Here is a 17,257-nt window from a genome sequence, read left to right as displayed (position 1 = left end):
AAAAAAATAATAAATAATTAAAAAAAATCGTCCCGTAATAACTTAGAAGTTAATAGAAAAATTAAATCGCAACATAAATGAAATTGAAACAGAGCTAGAATAAAAACCGATCACTCTTTTTTGTTACTAAATAATATATCAAATCAGGAGGAAGAAATCTGTTATTTTTCTCTCATTAAATTATCAATTTTTTATTATGGAAGAGAAACAATAATTAAAAATTAATAGATTACATATTGTCCAAACAAATATTAAATTAATAAATAATAATATTCTTCATCATAATACATAGGAATATGAAAAAAAAAAATAGGTGCTAAAGTCGTCCCTTAATTTACCAATCTCATTCATTGCTGAAAAAATATTCTCCAAAATCACAACAAAAATTCACAAATATGATTTGCAGTCCTTATTATGTGCCATTAACCAAATCATAATAAAAATAGTTCATAATAAGTTTGAAGAACAAAACAAATAGAAAGTGAAAAAGAAAAGGGTTGTACAAAAGCACTATCATTGCTACAAATCACTCCTCCACGTCAAACAAAAGGACATTATCTACATTAATGTTAATTTATCCAAAATTATCAAAAAATTCATCATACTTTTATATGAATAAGCATTCAAGAAAAATCTCATATGAGACATGTTTGGTTGTGCATCATGTCAATATAATTAATTGTTCTTTCCCTATCAATTGACAACAGTTATTGTACAATTAATGAATATGTGTGCATGCTTCCATATTTTTGTTACTAAAAATCTTCTGCAGAACATATATATACAAAAGATAACATTTTTTTTATAATATTTTAATATTATTTATGTATCATTTTGTGATTGGTCTAAAATTATTTCACAATCAGTAATAATAATCACAAACACTAACATAGACTAATCACCGAATGACACGTAAATGTGTTAAAATGTTGTCAAAAAAATATTATTAAAGTATCATTATCCATACACAAAACATTATAAACAAAATTTGAAACTATTAAACGTAATAAAAATAATCAATTTAAAATCATTATACACATAAAAGTTATTTAAATTAGTTTTTTTTTTTGGTAAATACAAATTAACTAAATATCTTAATTAGTAAGGAGAGGACTATACTAATATATGTATGCAACAATGTAAAAATAATAATAATGATGCTAAACGGTGGATGAGTGAAGCAAACAAAAAAGATAATGCAGAATCTGAAATTTTCTGTGTGTTGTTGGAAGTACATCATCAACTTACAGGAACCAAAATATCTTCTTCTCTTACTCTCATTTCATCATCGTTTTTGTTTTCTTCCAATCATCTAAATTAACGTTGTTTATGCGATATTAGTCACAACTTTATTAAGTACTTTTACATTAAAAAAATCAACTTTTTCCTATGGAAGTTATGTCGGTCTATATGCAGACTTTAAGATATGTTGCTGTAGAATAACGTTTTAAGTATGGAAAACGACACTTGAACAACCATTTTTGACAACATTTAGACACGCGCACACGTGTCTAAATTTGAGTGGTCCAGTTGGAAAAATTAAATGAAAATAGACCACTCAAATTTAGACACGTGTGCGCGTGTCTAAATGTTGTCAAAAATGGTTGTTCAAGTATCATTTTCCTTTAAGTATACTTTTACTAAGTTTTTCTTTTTACTCTTTATTGTATTTTAAAAGAACATTATAACTATTCAGAACAATAAATTTATTGTTTTGAAATTATCTGTATAAAAACTATCCTTCCTTAAAAGAAACATATAGTCATAAATTTAGTGAAATTCATATAAAAACACCGTCTCACAACAAAAATTAAATCACTAAACTTAATTGGTCTGTTATTTTTTATCTTGTTTATATAATTTTTTGTTTGGAAGTTATTTACTTATATAGTTTTAATAGAAAAAAACTATATATAGAAAAATGACATAATATTTATTTTAATTATGTTGGAGAATTATCCATCTTGGTTAGAAGTGTTGTTGAAGAATAGACTAATCCAAGTAGGAAGCAACAATGATGACAAATAATTTGGAATAGCCTTCCAAACCCACAGACATATCTGACCCAAGGAATTGCCTTCTCACTCACTACTTTCTCATTTTATTTATTTATTTTTCTCTATACATTAAAGTGTGTTTAGCTTTGATAGAAACACCAGAATGCGACCCTTCTTTTACCCTTATTTAGACGTTAAATGTAAACATTTTTTTAGGATCTTACTTTATACCCTGTGTATTAATATTAATTAGAAATAAAATAAATTTACAAGTTAAACTTTATTTTATTAATTAATATTGTAAAACTAAATTTGTATATCAAAATATATATTAGAAATATGGAACTAATAAAATAATAACATAACATATGATAAAAATTTGTTTTGTTGGAAGAAAAATTGTTATCGATTAGTTGAAAATTATTCTATAATAATAATAATAATAATAATAAAACATTAAAGGTTTAATGTAGTCCCTATTTTTAACGGCCTTCACCCAGAAATAAAGCATATTCTTTTTAACGGCCTCATTTCAATTTGACGAAAAGGTCTATTTAATTCAATTTTACAAAAATAAAGACTCAATTGAGATGTCGAAAAAAAAAGTGACCTATTTCAAATTTTAGGTGAAAATAGGCACCTATTGACACGTTAAACCAACATTAAAATAAATCAATCATAGAATGACTTGCGTAATGTTATCAAAAAATATTATTAAATATTGGAGAGAAGGATACAGCAGCAGCATGCATTCCAAAGGGTGCGTATGATCCCAGTCACCTTTTGTTGCTACCTTCCAATACCAACCTCTCACCGTACCCCACATCATTGGTTTTTTGCTTCCCTCTCAGCTCAACACAGAGATTCATTTTCCTTTTCCTTGGAAAAAAAGATGTTTTGAATTCTGAGGAATGTAGTGGGAGATTTATACTAGACTCTTTTATATAACTCTTAAGATTGTTTTTTCCAGCAAGTGTATGAAGTTTATATAAGGAACTTATGCAAAATTCATAGTAAGTTGATATGCAGAAATGGTTGAGTTGCAGAAATTGTTGTAATAACCGGGTGGTGGTGTGATAAACAAGGAGACATATGCAGTATGTGCATATACATAAAATCTAAACCCAAAGGGACTCATAACGAAAACAACTAAGATAATTTCACTACCTAGCTATTTTGGTTCTCGTCTTTCCAAGGGAATGCGCAAACATAATTTTAATAATAATAATAATAATAATATTTGGAATATTCACTGGCGGGAATTGCTGTCCCCTTGCCAACTCCACACGATGTCTTTCAGCGAAGGCCTCACTTCTTCCTCGCATAGCTTTATGTATTCAAGCGTGTCTCCGGCAGACTTCGAAAACTCCACCACCGCCACCTCCGGCGCCACCTCGAACACCTCCACTGTCATCCCCAGCTTCCCTTTCCTCCCTTCCGTCGCCCCCTGCATTCTCACCGTGAACTGCTTCTTCCCCGTCACCCTAAAGTTCAGCTTCTTCGCCACCGCCTCCAGCTTCGCCATCACCGACGACGCCGAGTGCTTCGATATGAACATCGACGGCGACCGCTTCCTCGTCTCGAACAGATTACTCAGATCGAACCCGTGCGACAGCGAGGATATTATCTCGAAAGCATTGTAAGACGGACGAGCCGGCTTGGCCCCGACCAGTTCCCCAGAATGGTTGTTGCTGCTGCCGTTACCGTCTTCGCTGCCGCTAACGTTTCCACTGCCACCGGATTCGTCCCCGTTGAAGTCGATGTTAATCTCCACGGCCGTCTCCTTCATGGAAAACGCAATGGGGCGCATGAACCCAACTTGGAACCAAGGATCCTTCATGATGTCAGACATGGAATACCTCTTTTCTGGGTCCACGACCAGTAAATTAGAGATCAAACGTCTCGCCCCGGGCGAAATCCATTCCGGGAATGCATAGTCGGCTTTGAAAGACTTGCTGTAAATCCTCATCACATTCTCACCCTGAAAGGGCAAATACCCAGAAAGAAGCGCGAAGAGGATCACCCCACACGACCATATATCTGCCTTCGACCCATCGTAGCCCTTCTTCTTCAGAACCTCCGGCGCCACGTAGGCCGGCGTGCCGCACGGCGTCACGAGCATCCCGTCAGATCTGCGCTGGTCAGGCAGCGCAGACAAGCCGAAGTCTGACACTTTCAGGTCTTCGTTCTCGTCGAGGAGCAGATTCTCCGGCTTCAAATCACGGTGGGTGACGCCACGACTGTGGCAGAAGTCGACGGCGCTGATCAGCTGTTGAAAGTACTTCCGGGCGATTTCTTCCTTCATCTTTCCCTTGGCCACCTTGGCGAAGAGTTCTCCTCCCTTGACGTAATCGACGACCAAGAAGATCTTGGCTTTGTTGGCCATAACCTCTCTGAGTTCCACGATGTGGGGGTGACGCACCAAGCGCATGACGGAGACCTCGCGCTTTATCTGTTTCACCAGCCTATCTTTCTGAAGCTTCTCTTTTTTGATGACCTTGATGGCCACGCTGTCGTTTGTGCTGAGGTTTCTCCCGTGGTACACTTTGGCGAAGTTCCCCTGCCCCAGCAGCTTCCCTATCTCGTACTTGTTGAACAGGATGTTCCTGCTGCCACCCGTGCCATTGGATCCGCGATCCATCTCGGCGGCGGGGATTGTTGACCGAACCAGTATTACCTAACGCTGTCGGTGGTTTTGGTTTCTACTATAGGGTTTTCAATTGTAGGCTTTGAATTGGAATTGGTGGAGGTGGGAGAGACCCAGATCGAAGGGCTTCGTCCTTATAATGAAGAGGGTGTCGAATGGACACACCACGTTCTGGAGAAAAGATTTGGATGGGTTGAAAATCTTCATGGTTGCATGCGGGGGAGGGAGAGGAAAAAGGGTGAGGATGATGTGCTTAGATTTGTGTTTGAGTTCCAAGACCCGATTAGGGGAACAAGCCCGAACTGAAAGTGGGTTGTAAAACAGAATAAATAAAGTATCGGAAGTGGTGGAGGACGGTGGAAGAAGACGGAGAACGCGGCTATCACGCAGAACCAGAGAGACAGTGATTTGTTTCAGGTTTCAGGTTTCTGTGGTGTTGGGCGAGAAGAGGAGAATGCCGTTTTATGAGGAGCGGTTGGAAGAGATCGTATCCAAACACAACATAACGCCACAAAATATCTGGAAAAAACCTAAATTAAGATAAATGGAACAACTACACCTATGAGGGTACCAAAACTTCCTTTCTTCTAAATTAATTCTTTTTTTTCCTTCACCAAGTCTAATTACACACTAAAATGTTTAGATAAATATATTTTTAATACCCATGTGATAAATAATTGCTTTGTAATTTTGAAAATGCTATAAACAAAAATTTACCATAAAGAAGATCTGTTGAAATTGATATTAATGAATATAATAAATGCAAGAATAAATAAAAAATAGAAAAAGGAAAAAATAGAGAAAGATAAGGTTGATGATTGGAGGTGAATGATGAGTGGTGACGTGGATGTGAGTCGAATACAGCTAGCTAGGTACTGCTCGTGGTTTCTGTAAGGTTTTGACCAAATTATCAAAACCTAAACCTACCAAATTGCAACTTTATTTTATTGGATACGCGTGCTTTGAACGGCTGTCCAACGTCAACCACGCAAAACACGAGACCAACCCGCTTATCTTTATGCAATATAACCCGACCCGTTTCGCAAATCCATGGGATTTCAGTAAACGGATTTCTCCACACACCGTTTCTTTCTGTTCTTGTTTATTATATTTTTCAAACTAATTCTTATTTAACGCTGAATAATAATATATTCATATTTCTTACCATATACTTTTATATGGAAAATCGATATGAAATCTGATTTAATGTTATGATAAGAAATTAAAAAAAGAGAACTCGTACTGACAGAAATCTTGATTACGGCTGCTGAAGATTTTCGCCAAATTTATTATTTTTTTAAAGTACTTTTTTCTGTGGCCATTAAACTATTTTTTATTTAACAATACATCGTGGTCTAGAAATTGCTACGTCTGTATTAATCATGATTTTGTTTTTATATGATCAAATTGATAATTTAACTTTGTTAATAATTTCGGAAAATATAAAATTTTAATGCCGCGGAAGACGTCGTATAACGCACGCAAATAGATACTTAAAAAATAATTTATGTAGATATTTTGTTAAAACGTGACGAAATTGTTATTTATCACCCATTTCAAGTTTCTATCGATCGTACAGATTTATTTGGGCCGAATATTTTATTAAAAAAATTATTTATTTATATTGCCAAAAATTATATATACAACTAACTAATTTAGGGGTATTATTAGAGTCATGTGAAAATATTATTTCTTCATTTTTCAAATACTAATTCCTAAGCACATTAAATATAAATTATTTTTAATTTTAATTTAATTTTTGAAAATACTTATTAAAATCACATTAAGTGTTTAAAGTTTGTCGTTAATATTAATTTGATCCTTCTAAAACTCTAGTTACTTCTCCCGCCTAATTACTTAAACTTTATTAGCTCAACGCAAAGTAAACAAAAACGTAAGTTAGTGACATTCTTCTACTACTCAAGATTTTCATGTTTACGTTACATTTATAGTCTAAGCAAATTAATTGCAAAATGCTTCAATACATCTCGTTTTCTCTGTTTTGTAATAGTGTAAAATAAATTTTCAAATTAAAAAATATATTTAAATTATGTAATCAAAAATATATTATAAATTACGTGGTCAGATATTATATCGTGAATTTTCGGATTTGATGATTTGAAAATACATTTAATTTGTATATTTTGAATTCTACAATTAATAAATATATTTTGAATTATGCAAAATATATGATATTTTATGTTTTGGATTGTAAATGAAAAGTCTAAAATGTGAAATCCATTCAGAATAAAATTTGTATTATAGCTTTTATATGCATTTTTTATTTACATTTTGAATTGTATAATAAAAATATAAATTTTATATCAGATTGTATATTTCAAAACATTTTCGGATTGATTATTTCAAAATTGAAAATGAAAGGAGATAAAATTGAAATGTAGCAGGTGAAGTAAGACATTACGAAGGGGCAGGAAGAAATACCCAAAAAACACAAGCAATATCTAACTAGTGGGAAAAAAATATTCTGGACCTAAAATATCTGGCAAATTTGATTTGGGTTATTACTTTCTGCAACCCCGTATTTTTTAAAATTCTCGTAATACCCTTAATAAAAAAATAAAAATTAATATGATCTCGTATGGTATAAAATAATGTGCGTGTTGGTGTTGGTCTTTTAATTATATTTTTGTATTTTGGATAATTTGAAATATAGGTTTTACAGTTCAAAATATAATTTTAAGGTTTAAATATTTTCGTCTACTTTTTTAATGTAATTTTAAATTTTTTCAATCAAATTCTAATTTTTGTTCAATTAAATTCTTTTTGTAATGCAGTTTATACAGTTAAAAGCATACGAACCGTATTAAAAAATAGTTAAAAAAAGTATATACTAACCAATGTATTTTAGATTTTTATTAGTTTTTTCAACAAGCATTAAAAGATTCATTTCAGCAAGCTTATGGGCTCAAGAAAAAATGGGGTGCAAGAAGCAATGATATTTGATTTGTGGGATTAAGCGTAAATAGTCTATTTTCAACATACTCACCTCTACTTTTCATTTTAGTCACATAATTTTTATATAAAAATAGCAATATACTTGTTTATTGGATTGATTTCAACATAATTTCAATTATTCGTTCAAAATTATTGAATTCTTTTATATAATAGGTTTTAAATAGTTCAATTAAGTTATCCATGCATATTTTCAGTACAAATACGATGAAAATTTTGTATGCAGAGAAAACTTAACCAAATTTTAATTTTTTAATAATTTAAACATTAAATACGATGCGTTTACGAATAAATTAAAAATTAACCTTTAATATTATTTACAATAGAATAACTAATCGGCAAATATTATGAGTTTATGTAATGATTTAATGTTTTTGTACCAGCGTATTATATAAGTAAATAATTGGAGAACACGAATGTTAAGAAAAAATATAGTTAAACATAAAAAGGTAAATTTTTTAACTTAAGGTTGTAATAGGTTTTTCCTAATTTATGCCGTTTTATATTGCCCGTCTTTCATTATTTTATATAGATAGGAAAATATAATAAAATTTTCAATTTTAATTAATAGTTTTGAAATTAACAAATTGTAAAAACCAAATAAAAAAATCAGTTGGTCTAAAAGGACGATAAAATGGATTAGATAAAGATGGTAAAAGATATGGTAACATAAATGGAATAAGTTATGTTTTAATTGATTAGTTTAATTTTATATTGTAATTAAGTTAGGTTGAATTTATCATTTTATAAAATATGAATTATGTTAAAAACAATTTATTATACTATAATTAAAAGGGAATAAATGTGAGAGTGATATTTATGCTCTAATTAACATCATATTATTGTTATACTTTAATCGTGAGGACGCCCAATTGTTTATATAAAATAATTAAATGCCAGTCTTTCTTTTTTGTCAAATAAAAAGAAGTTTTTAACTATTATTAGTTGACGGATTCTTTTAAATTTACCACCTAACCTAATACTAATCTTTTTTTTTCTTCGTACATGTATTCAATGTGTGTTTCTTATTTATGTTTAAACGTGTAAGAAAGCAATGAATTTATTGACTGGATAATAATTTATTTATATGATATTTGTGCATAAAAACAAAGCATAAATTATAATTTTTCATCCCTTGTAAATTTCAAATACGTAATTTTAGTTTCGTCACTCTCGTGATCACTCTCAAAATCGATTTTATCACACGCTGAAGATAAACATAATTGATTCTATCACTTCAATATAATTGTATAATTGATTCCACCAATTCCATCTCTCTCCACAATCGATTTCATCTCACAATTATTACTATCTGTTATGTAGTAAGATATTTATTACATAAAATATCTTAGATATTTTAAACGGTTAAGATATTTATAAGTAACTAATCACATTTCTAGGTAAGATTATTTTTATTTGGCTTATAAATACAATGACAGGGAAAAAGTTCAGGTACGTTCCCTCTATGTTACACTTAGGCCAGAGGAACTCTAAATAATACTCTCCAGTAATAATATAATCATTTTCTTGAGAGCTGAGCTCCATAACTCAATCTGACTTGAGCGTCGGAGTATCTTCGCAGATACCTCTCCCTCCTTTAGAGCATGGACACCCACAATTGAGGAAAAGCAAGCGTCCCGGACATCTAGAGCAACAAAGACACACCGGACAACATTTACACCGAAACACTATCATAATCGATTATACATCTCACGAAATTTCATACATCTTTAAGAATCTCTAATTTTCTTTCAAAACAAAACAAATAATACTTTAATATTTTCGTTTAAATGAACAGTGTATCCTTGAAAATTTTGGTAAGGTGGTGATTGGACCGACAAAAGAAAGTGACAGGAATAATGAGGTTTGGTCAGTCATGTAGAAGTCAATCCTCGTGCACATTCCTTCTGTGTTTGTTTCCCAACTTTTTTTTTTTTTTCTTTCTTTAATTACCTTTTGGTTGGTTTGTTGGTTGTTAAACTTAAACATAAGAGGAAAGTTATTCCCATTTTGAGTTCTCACAAACTGGGCCCACCACTTCTGTCTACTTGCATTCCGTTTGCACCCAAAGAACGAGAATAACAATGCTTGTAATCCAAACACGTGCTCAGAAATACGACCGAGAATTTGAATTCCACGCTTTCTCTCGTACACGAATCGAATGTGAATGCCATAGACCGATTTAATAATCTTTTTACATTAAAATTAGAAAATTAGTATTTAATTAGTTAGACATAAAAGAAGAAGCAAAAACAGTGTGATTTGATATCAGTGGTGATGGTGAGCGCACGTACAGATATAAGATAGAAGAGGATACACGCAAGTGAATAATAATGTTGTGTACACGTGAGTCTAGCCAGGTCTTTCTTTCGGATTCTTTTTTTTTGACTAAAACCTAACCAAATTTATTTATTTATTTATTTATTTATTACAGTAGTAACGTTCTCACTACGCAATACTTATTTATTTTAATTTAATTGATTTAGAATTTTCAAAAATAAAGTTTTTAAAATATGCAATAATCAATATTATGTTTGTGTAAGTGTAAGTTGTGTGCGCTGTCTATAAATTTTAAGTATTATTTTACAAGGTAAAGTTCACAAAATTATAAAAAATTATTTTCTTAAAATTTATATTTTTTACAAAAGTACATGAATAATAAGTGTGAAACTGTGTTAGGTTTAGAGTTCTGGGTTACATCACTGATGACATCACATGAAAAGTATCTGGGAAAATAGTATTGGTTACGGATTAACCCACGTTGCTTATGTTTTGTGTGTGTTTCATGCTGAATTGGTCTTACATCATTCAACGCTTTTTCATATTAAAAATACTTATATCATATATTTATCATTTAAAACCGTGAAGCCAAGTCAAGAGAAATTAGCAATCACGAATCTTTCTTAATCACTACTATCATCGCTAATTTATGCTCGATAAAAATCTTCACCACGTGATACCTTTTATAATCACAAGTTTAATTTATCTGTATATATAACTGCTAAATTTACTTACATAAAAAACCGAAACGAATATGATTTTTTTAAAAATAAATAGACTTATTCAACTTTTAAAATAAATTAATTTTAGATTAGATGATTTTTAATATAATTCGTTGAAACTAAATACGTAACGAGTGTGGGACTAAAAATATTAATAACGAGTGTGCGACAATGACGACATAACAAGTTCAACAAAAATAATTTTTACTAAAATAAAATTTGAATTATATCGACTAATTCGGTTTTATAAAATTAATTTTAAAAATGAAAGTTATACTAACTCGTATCTTTTAAATTTGATTTATCTATTATTTTCAATATTTTTAAGTTCGTTTAAATTGCAATAAAATGTTTTATTGAAGATTTTGTTATATTGTTATGATATAGATTTGTTTTGAAGTGGTATGAATTGGGTGGGTTGGTGTTGATGAAAAGGTGCCGTAATTAATTGGACAAGGGAGAGAAAATAAAGGCGTTCGTTCATGAATGTGAACTCACAAAAAATAAACATGTCAGCTTTCTTGTGGGTTCAATTCAATGGATTGACTAATGTGCTTCCTTCCTTTGGTCATGGTCCATCGGTGGGTCTCCCTTCTTCTACTTTCTTCAATTACCTTTCATGAATCATTCTCGCAATTAGACTAGATTATCAAGATTAACTATAATTTTAATTAATTCAAAATAAAGTACAATTATCATAAGTAATTACTAATCAAAGGTTTACTCTGAAATTTATATTTGAGTTAAGAAGGAAACTAATTATATTTACAAAGATATTAAATATCTGAACGATAAAATACTAAATTGATTTTAACATCAAAGTATCTTCTGTAAATATTTTCAGAACGATACTAAACGAACAAATATAACGTTTGGATTCCTTAAACTATTACCTGAATATTAGACGTTGACATCGATTCTACATCAAAACACAAAAAAGAGGAAAGAGTTTAACTCACAACTTTTATAGTCACTTACTATTTTTACCTATGACTCGACCTTATAACTAAATAAATATACTGTGCTTAATAGTATATATTATTTTTCTGACGACATTAAACCTTACCATATTTTTCTTGGTCATATATATTGAAGATGGAGTGAAGAAAAATAAGACAGCGGTTGAGACATTTGCACCGAAAGTATCACCTAAACAATCTACCTGGAACTCTCATTTGTCTTCTTGCCCATTCTAACTTCTAGATTCCATTCCAAAACAACTTGCTTCCGTTCTGCTGTTTCACCACCAACGTTTTTCATATCAACACTGTTCTGAATATAAAAATGAAAAAACGACCCAAAGGGTTAAATTAAAATTATAGTTTAACCCGTCCCATCATTGTACCTATTTCTGTCATTTCCAATTTAACCCATGAATAAGATAAAAAAGAATAACATGAACCATCACTTTCTATTTTACATTTAAATCTAGAAACATTATAAACGTTGTATGTTTTTAAGGAAATCTACACATGAAAACGACAATTATATTAGGATATCCATTCGTAAAAGTTTCAATAACTTTTATGGCAATTCTCTTGTTTAATTCCTAACCCTTTTTATGGTTGGTTAATTTATTTCTTGTTTGGGTTATTTGAGGTTTAATAAACTTACGTTTCTATCATATAAATGTATCTTTAAGATATTTTTAATGGATAATTTGATAACAGATGAAATAATATACCTAAGAAACAATAAATATTAACGTGGACTTTCATACACATGTATTTTGAAATTTTATTTCATTGGATTATTTTAAAACTTAAAGGATAAAATCAGCCACTTAGTACTTTTCACCATTAAGGATTTGAAATCTTAATTAATGCTTATGATGTTTATTTGGTTTTTAATTGCGTATAAGATGAGATTTAAATAAATAAAAGAAACTAGTATACAAATTAAAACACTCTCACTGATTTTTTCAAATCCATCTATAATAAACTAAATTTTCAAACTCTTTTTTTTCTTTTCAGATAATTCAATCATCAACCACTCCTACGGATATCTTCAACGCAAGGTAAATTACGAATCAGTCTTGCATGTCTGAAAAAAAATAATTTAATACGAAACATAAATAAAGTGTAATAATTTATTTCGATAAATTCTAATAATTGAAACGATAGATGACGCAACGTGGAAAATGTTTGGAATAGTAACCTTGACAAGAAATAAAGAAAGGACCCCACCTAGAAACAAAAGTATGACCAGGACAAATTAAGACGACTTCGGGTCAATATAAAACTTCTGTCGACTTCTCATTTTTTAAATATCTATCACTATTTTCAATTTTCTCTAAAAGAAGTTGATTTTGATTTTTAAAGAATACAAGAATATTAAGTAATAGAAAAAAATATCTAATTATTATGAATTAAACATACTTACGTTATGTTTCGAATAATGGATTCGAGGTTAAGTTTTCTTACATGATTTATTTTTTAACTTCAAATTTAGGTCGTAGTTATGTTTTTAACTTTTCTCACACTGTTTGATCGATTGAATTTACCTAAAAGAACACTTATACATTCAAGTTAATATATATTTAGTTAATTTTAACAATAAATATGTAAAAAAGCATAATAAACTATCTAAATATCAATATTTATAAACTTTTAAAATAAATTTTTTATTAGAACTGATCTAAATTACCGTTTATATACCCATGACTTAAATTATTATTAACTTAATTACTCTTAATAATTAATTTGGTTTGGTTATATAGATCAATTTCTTCACAATTTTATTATTGAATGATAAACTTAATTACCCAAGCATTCATATGGTACACATAACACTATATATATATATATATATATATATATATATATATATATATATATATATATATATAAAGAAATGCAGAGTCGACGGAAAGAGAAATAAACTTTTGATGTAGTAGAGTATGATGGAGTATCTGTAATGAATAATTTAGTGCAGAATTTTCAAGGCGGGCTTGACTTTGAAATTTGAATTCCATTTGATGTACCTACAATTTCACCGACATATATTTCTGACGTCAAACCTATTCCTTTTAATAATATTATTATTATCGGTGGGTGATTTATTTTAGAAAATAATAAATGGAGTGACACGTTCTTCTTATCTTATTTAGTAGTACAGTCCAAAGCTAGCTCTCTAAGTACATATAATAAGGACGTGTTGAAATTCAAATAATAATAATAAATAAAAAATTAAAAAATAAAATAAAATGCCAGCTCTTAAACAGACAAGTAGTTGGATAGATTGGTAGTGTCGTCTTCTTCTCTCTCCTTCCTCTCAGTTTCCTTCTTCAACTTGTGCTCCTTTCAACTTGCGCTCTCGCTTTCTTCCCCTTATATAAGCCTCTTCCAATTTGTTTACTACAAACTTCACAAATCTTGAATCTTTCACCTTCCTCTATATTCTCTTCATCTGGGTATTGCTTGATTTCAAAAAAATCTAGCTACAGTTTGACTTTTTTGCGTAAAACAGGAGCTTTTCAGAATTGAAGCTTTATACAAGAGTGCTTAATATCACGGGAAAAAGCTTCTTCTTCTCTTTGACTTTAATTGCAAGTCATGGATTATTCATCACGGATTAACACTTCATTGGATCTCAATATCAATCCTCACAGGCTGCACGAAGAACTTCCCGTAAGTGTAAACAATCCATTCCGATGATGTGAAGATCTTCTGTCAGTAGTTTCCCCTCAGAATAATGTTTGATATGGGAAATAATTCTTTCTTCTGTGTCTGTTCATTTCAGAAAAAGGAGGTGGAACACAATTTTTTCTCTTTGGGGGTGAAGAAATCCTCTGTAAAAGAACAGCAGGTTAGTTAGTTCTGCCAAATCCTCTTCTTTAAGCTGTCTTTTATTTGGGTTCTTCCGAAGCTCACCATTTGGTTGAGCAATTCTCTTATCAGTAATTAAGTTCAGTGTGGAAGCTAGATATTGGCTCTTTTTCCCCTTTTTAGAGCTGCGTAATGATCACGTGTGTGCTGCCATTTCAGTCTTCCAGTGCCTTGGTGGAGGAGCTGAAGCGGGTGAGTGCAGAAAACAAGAAGTTGACCGAAATGCTGACGGAGATGTGTGAGAACTATAACGCCATGCGAAGCAATTTGATGGAATATATGAGGAAGAATCCTGACAAGGAGCAAAGCTCATCGAAGAAAAGGAAGTCAGAAAGCAGCTTCAATAATAGTGCTCCGAAGAGCATGAACGGAAACTCCGAGAGCAGCTCAACCGACGAAGAATCATGCAAGAAACCAAAGGAAGACATCAAGACACCAGTTTCAAAAGTTTACGTGAGGACAGAAGCATCTGATACAAGCCTGGTAAGATTCTGAGCATAAAACATATGTAACTGGTGGTAACCATTAAGACTGTTGTGCATTAGTTTGACAGGCTTTTCATTTTTTCGTGTTTCCAGATTGTGAAAGATGGATATCAATGGAGGAAATACGGACAAAAGGTTACCAGGGATAACCCTTCTCCAAGAGCTTACTTCAAGTGCTCTTTCGCTCCGAGCTGCCCGGTCAAAAAGAAGGTAAATCCATGAGCTAATTAAGCATAACTAAGCATTCAAACTCCTCTATATGGAACTGGATGATCAATCTGAAGCTAAATTTGTGTTTGTAATTCAATATTCAGGTGCAAAGAAGTGTGGATGATCAATCTGTTCTGGTTGCAACGTATGAAGGAGAGCACAATCATCCTCACCCTTCTCAAATGGAGCCAACCGCAGGCTCCAACCGTGGTGTGACCCCATGTTCAGGGTCTCTCAGCTCTTCCGCACCAACAGTAACCCTTGACTGGACGAAATCCAAGTCCAGCACCGATTCCAAGAACATAACTCCCAAAATGGAGGCACCACAAATCCCTCAGGTTTTGGTAGAACAGATGGCCACTTCCCTCACCAAGGATCCTAATTTCAGAGCAGCACTGGTTGCCGCAATCTCAGGAAAAATGTTGCACAATAATTGAGTAGAAGAAGAAAATGACTGAACTCGGTGTCAAGTTTTCTATAAATGGATCGTGTTTAGAGAATAGGATCTCTATGTAAATACAACATAGGACATTATTGGGACATATTCTAGCCGATTACGCATTTGCTAATCTGGCTCGGCTCAATCTTTTCCATTCTTCTGCATCGGGGTAAACTAGGACAGTTAAAATCAGGTTTCGTTTAAGTTCTTGCGAATTTTCTGCAGCATACAAAGCAAAGAAAAACTTTGCTTCAAAAACTGTAATTCTATCGATAATACATACAATATCTCCTTTTCATTTCCCAATTCTCTATTTGGAACACTGATTCTTCCTTGTTATACCAGAAAGATTAATAATCAAAAGGGATGCAACGATCTTCACTCACACAAACTATACTTCACATCATAAGTATCGTAAGCGATAGGAGTTATCTATAAATCAAACATGGAGGGAAAAATGATATGTTATTTATTAGACAGTTCAGCTAGTAATCGATCCTTCCAAAGTTAATTTGAAAGTCACAGAATTGATTTTTTGTTTGTACCAGTTGTTCCCAACCAAATATGTCATATATGATTTGTTAAACAAGTTGAAGAAGTATCTAAACAAAACCACGTTGAATCCGATTTCGAAATGTATAGTAAGACAATTCTAGAAGACGGTTTCTTCTTGATTAGATCAATGTTCCTGTCTCACAAACTAAAGATAGTATTTTCTTATAACATTCTTAAGATAGTATTTTCTTATAACACTGTGACTGTCCGGATTCAAATAATTAATTATTTTACTATACATTTATTTTAGCTTTGGAGTGTCTTCTGTAACGAACGACGTATATCGAAACAAATAATACAAGGACAATCAAAGACCAAACTATAACCTAAGTTTGGAGTTAGAAGATAAATTATATAAAAAGACTTATTCTAAACCCTACATATCCCTTATATTAATCAAGCAGTTCATAATAGACCTCTTCGTTTTCATTGCATTGATTTTAGAGTTTTTGAGATGTGGTGATTTGTTGGCCAAGTATATGTGAAGGACTGAATTTTTCTGTGCTTGAAGCTGTTAGTTATTTCATCAACCAATTAAGAAATTCAAACTTGTCTTGTCTGCGACCCTAACACAAGTTGATTTTCTCAACTACTTCTCTTTCAATACTTGAATCTGGGTCTTAAGAATCAGGTTCCTTTCATATTTCATAATAATTTCTCATTGGTAGGTAGCAGAGAAGTTTGAAAAAAGAATCAGTTGTTTAAGGCTGTCCCTCACTCACCTCATTCATTGCTTTTTTTATCTTACACATGACATGTAAGTGCTCTTTCCATTATATCTACCAATCCTGTATATCTTTCACATGTATAATATAATAATGGAATAATATATATACATTAATTTTGATATATATTGCAATGGTTATAAAAGAATAAATTTTTTAATTTTAAGAAAAATAAATAAAAAAGAAAGAAAGAAAATGTTAAATTAATGTAAAAAAATTGTATGTGAAAAATATCACTTCTCGTATATTTATATTTATAATTATAAATTATAATATTATAGTATATTCCTTTCCCAAATAGGAAAGATTACATGTGAAAAAAAAGAGAAGAAGATTGTAGTTCATTTTTGGACCAGCAGAATAAAGTGATAAAAAGTCATTGCCAATTTAGAAATTA

The 17,257-nt window shown here is 31.2% G+C and overlaps 1 protein-coding gene and 1 pseudogene across 2 annotated transcripts; one reads left to right on the top strand and one right to left on the bottom strand.

Moving 5' to 3' along the window:
- Positions 1 to 3,032: 3,032 nt before the first annotated feature.
- LOC124843256 (CBL-interacting serine/threonine-protein kinase 5 pseudogene) lies at positions 3,033 to 5,132 on the bottom strand (annotated as a pseudogene).
- An 8,797-nt stretch (positions 5,133 to 13,929) lies between these two features.
- Positions 13,930 to 15,886, top strand: LOC124843282 (putative WRKY transcription factor 40). Of its 2 annotated transcripts, none has more exons than XM_088093113.1 (5): positions 13,930 to 14,248; positions 14,361 to 14,426; positions 14,570 to 14,929; positions 15,025 to 15,141; positions 15,246 to 15,886. In XM_088093113.1, the coding sequence occupies exons 1-5, from the start codon at positions 14,174 to 14,176 to the stop codon at positions 15,576 to 15,578; spliced, it is 951 nt and encodes a 316-aa protein (XP_087949239.1). In that variant the 5' UTR covers positions 13,930 to 14,173; the 3' UTR covers positions 15,579 to 15,886. The 2 variants fall into 2 exon arrangements, with proteins under 2 accessions (XP_087949239.1, XP_047175943.1); XM_047319987.2 differs by having other exon boundaries at positions 13,943 to 14,248; positions 14,606 to 14,929.
- Positions 15,887 to 17,257: the final 1,371 nt, after the last annotated feature.

This window comes from Vigna umbellata, chromosome 6 (assembly GCF_029865625.1).
Source record: "Vigna umbellata cultivar VRB3 chromosome 6, Vumbellata_1.0, whole genome shotgun sequence".
Taxonomy (NCBI): domain Eukaryota; kingdom Viridiplantae; phylum Streptophyta; class Magnoliopsida; order Fabales; family Fabaceae; genus Vigna; species Vigna umbellata.
The sequence above is the reverse complement of the archived record's forward strand: the minus strand, read 5'-3'. Positions and strand labels throughout refer to the sequence as shown.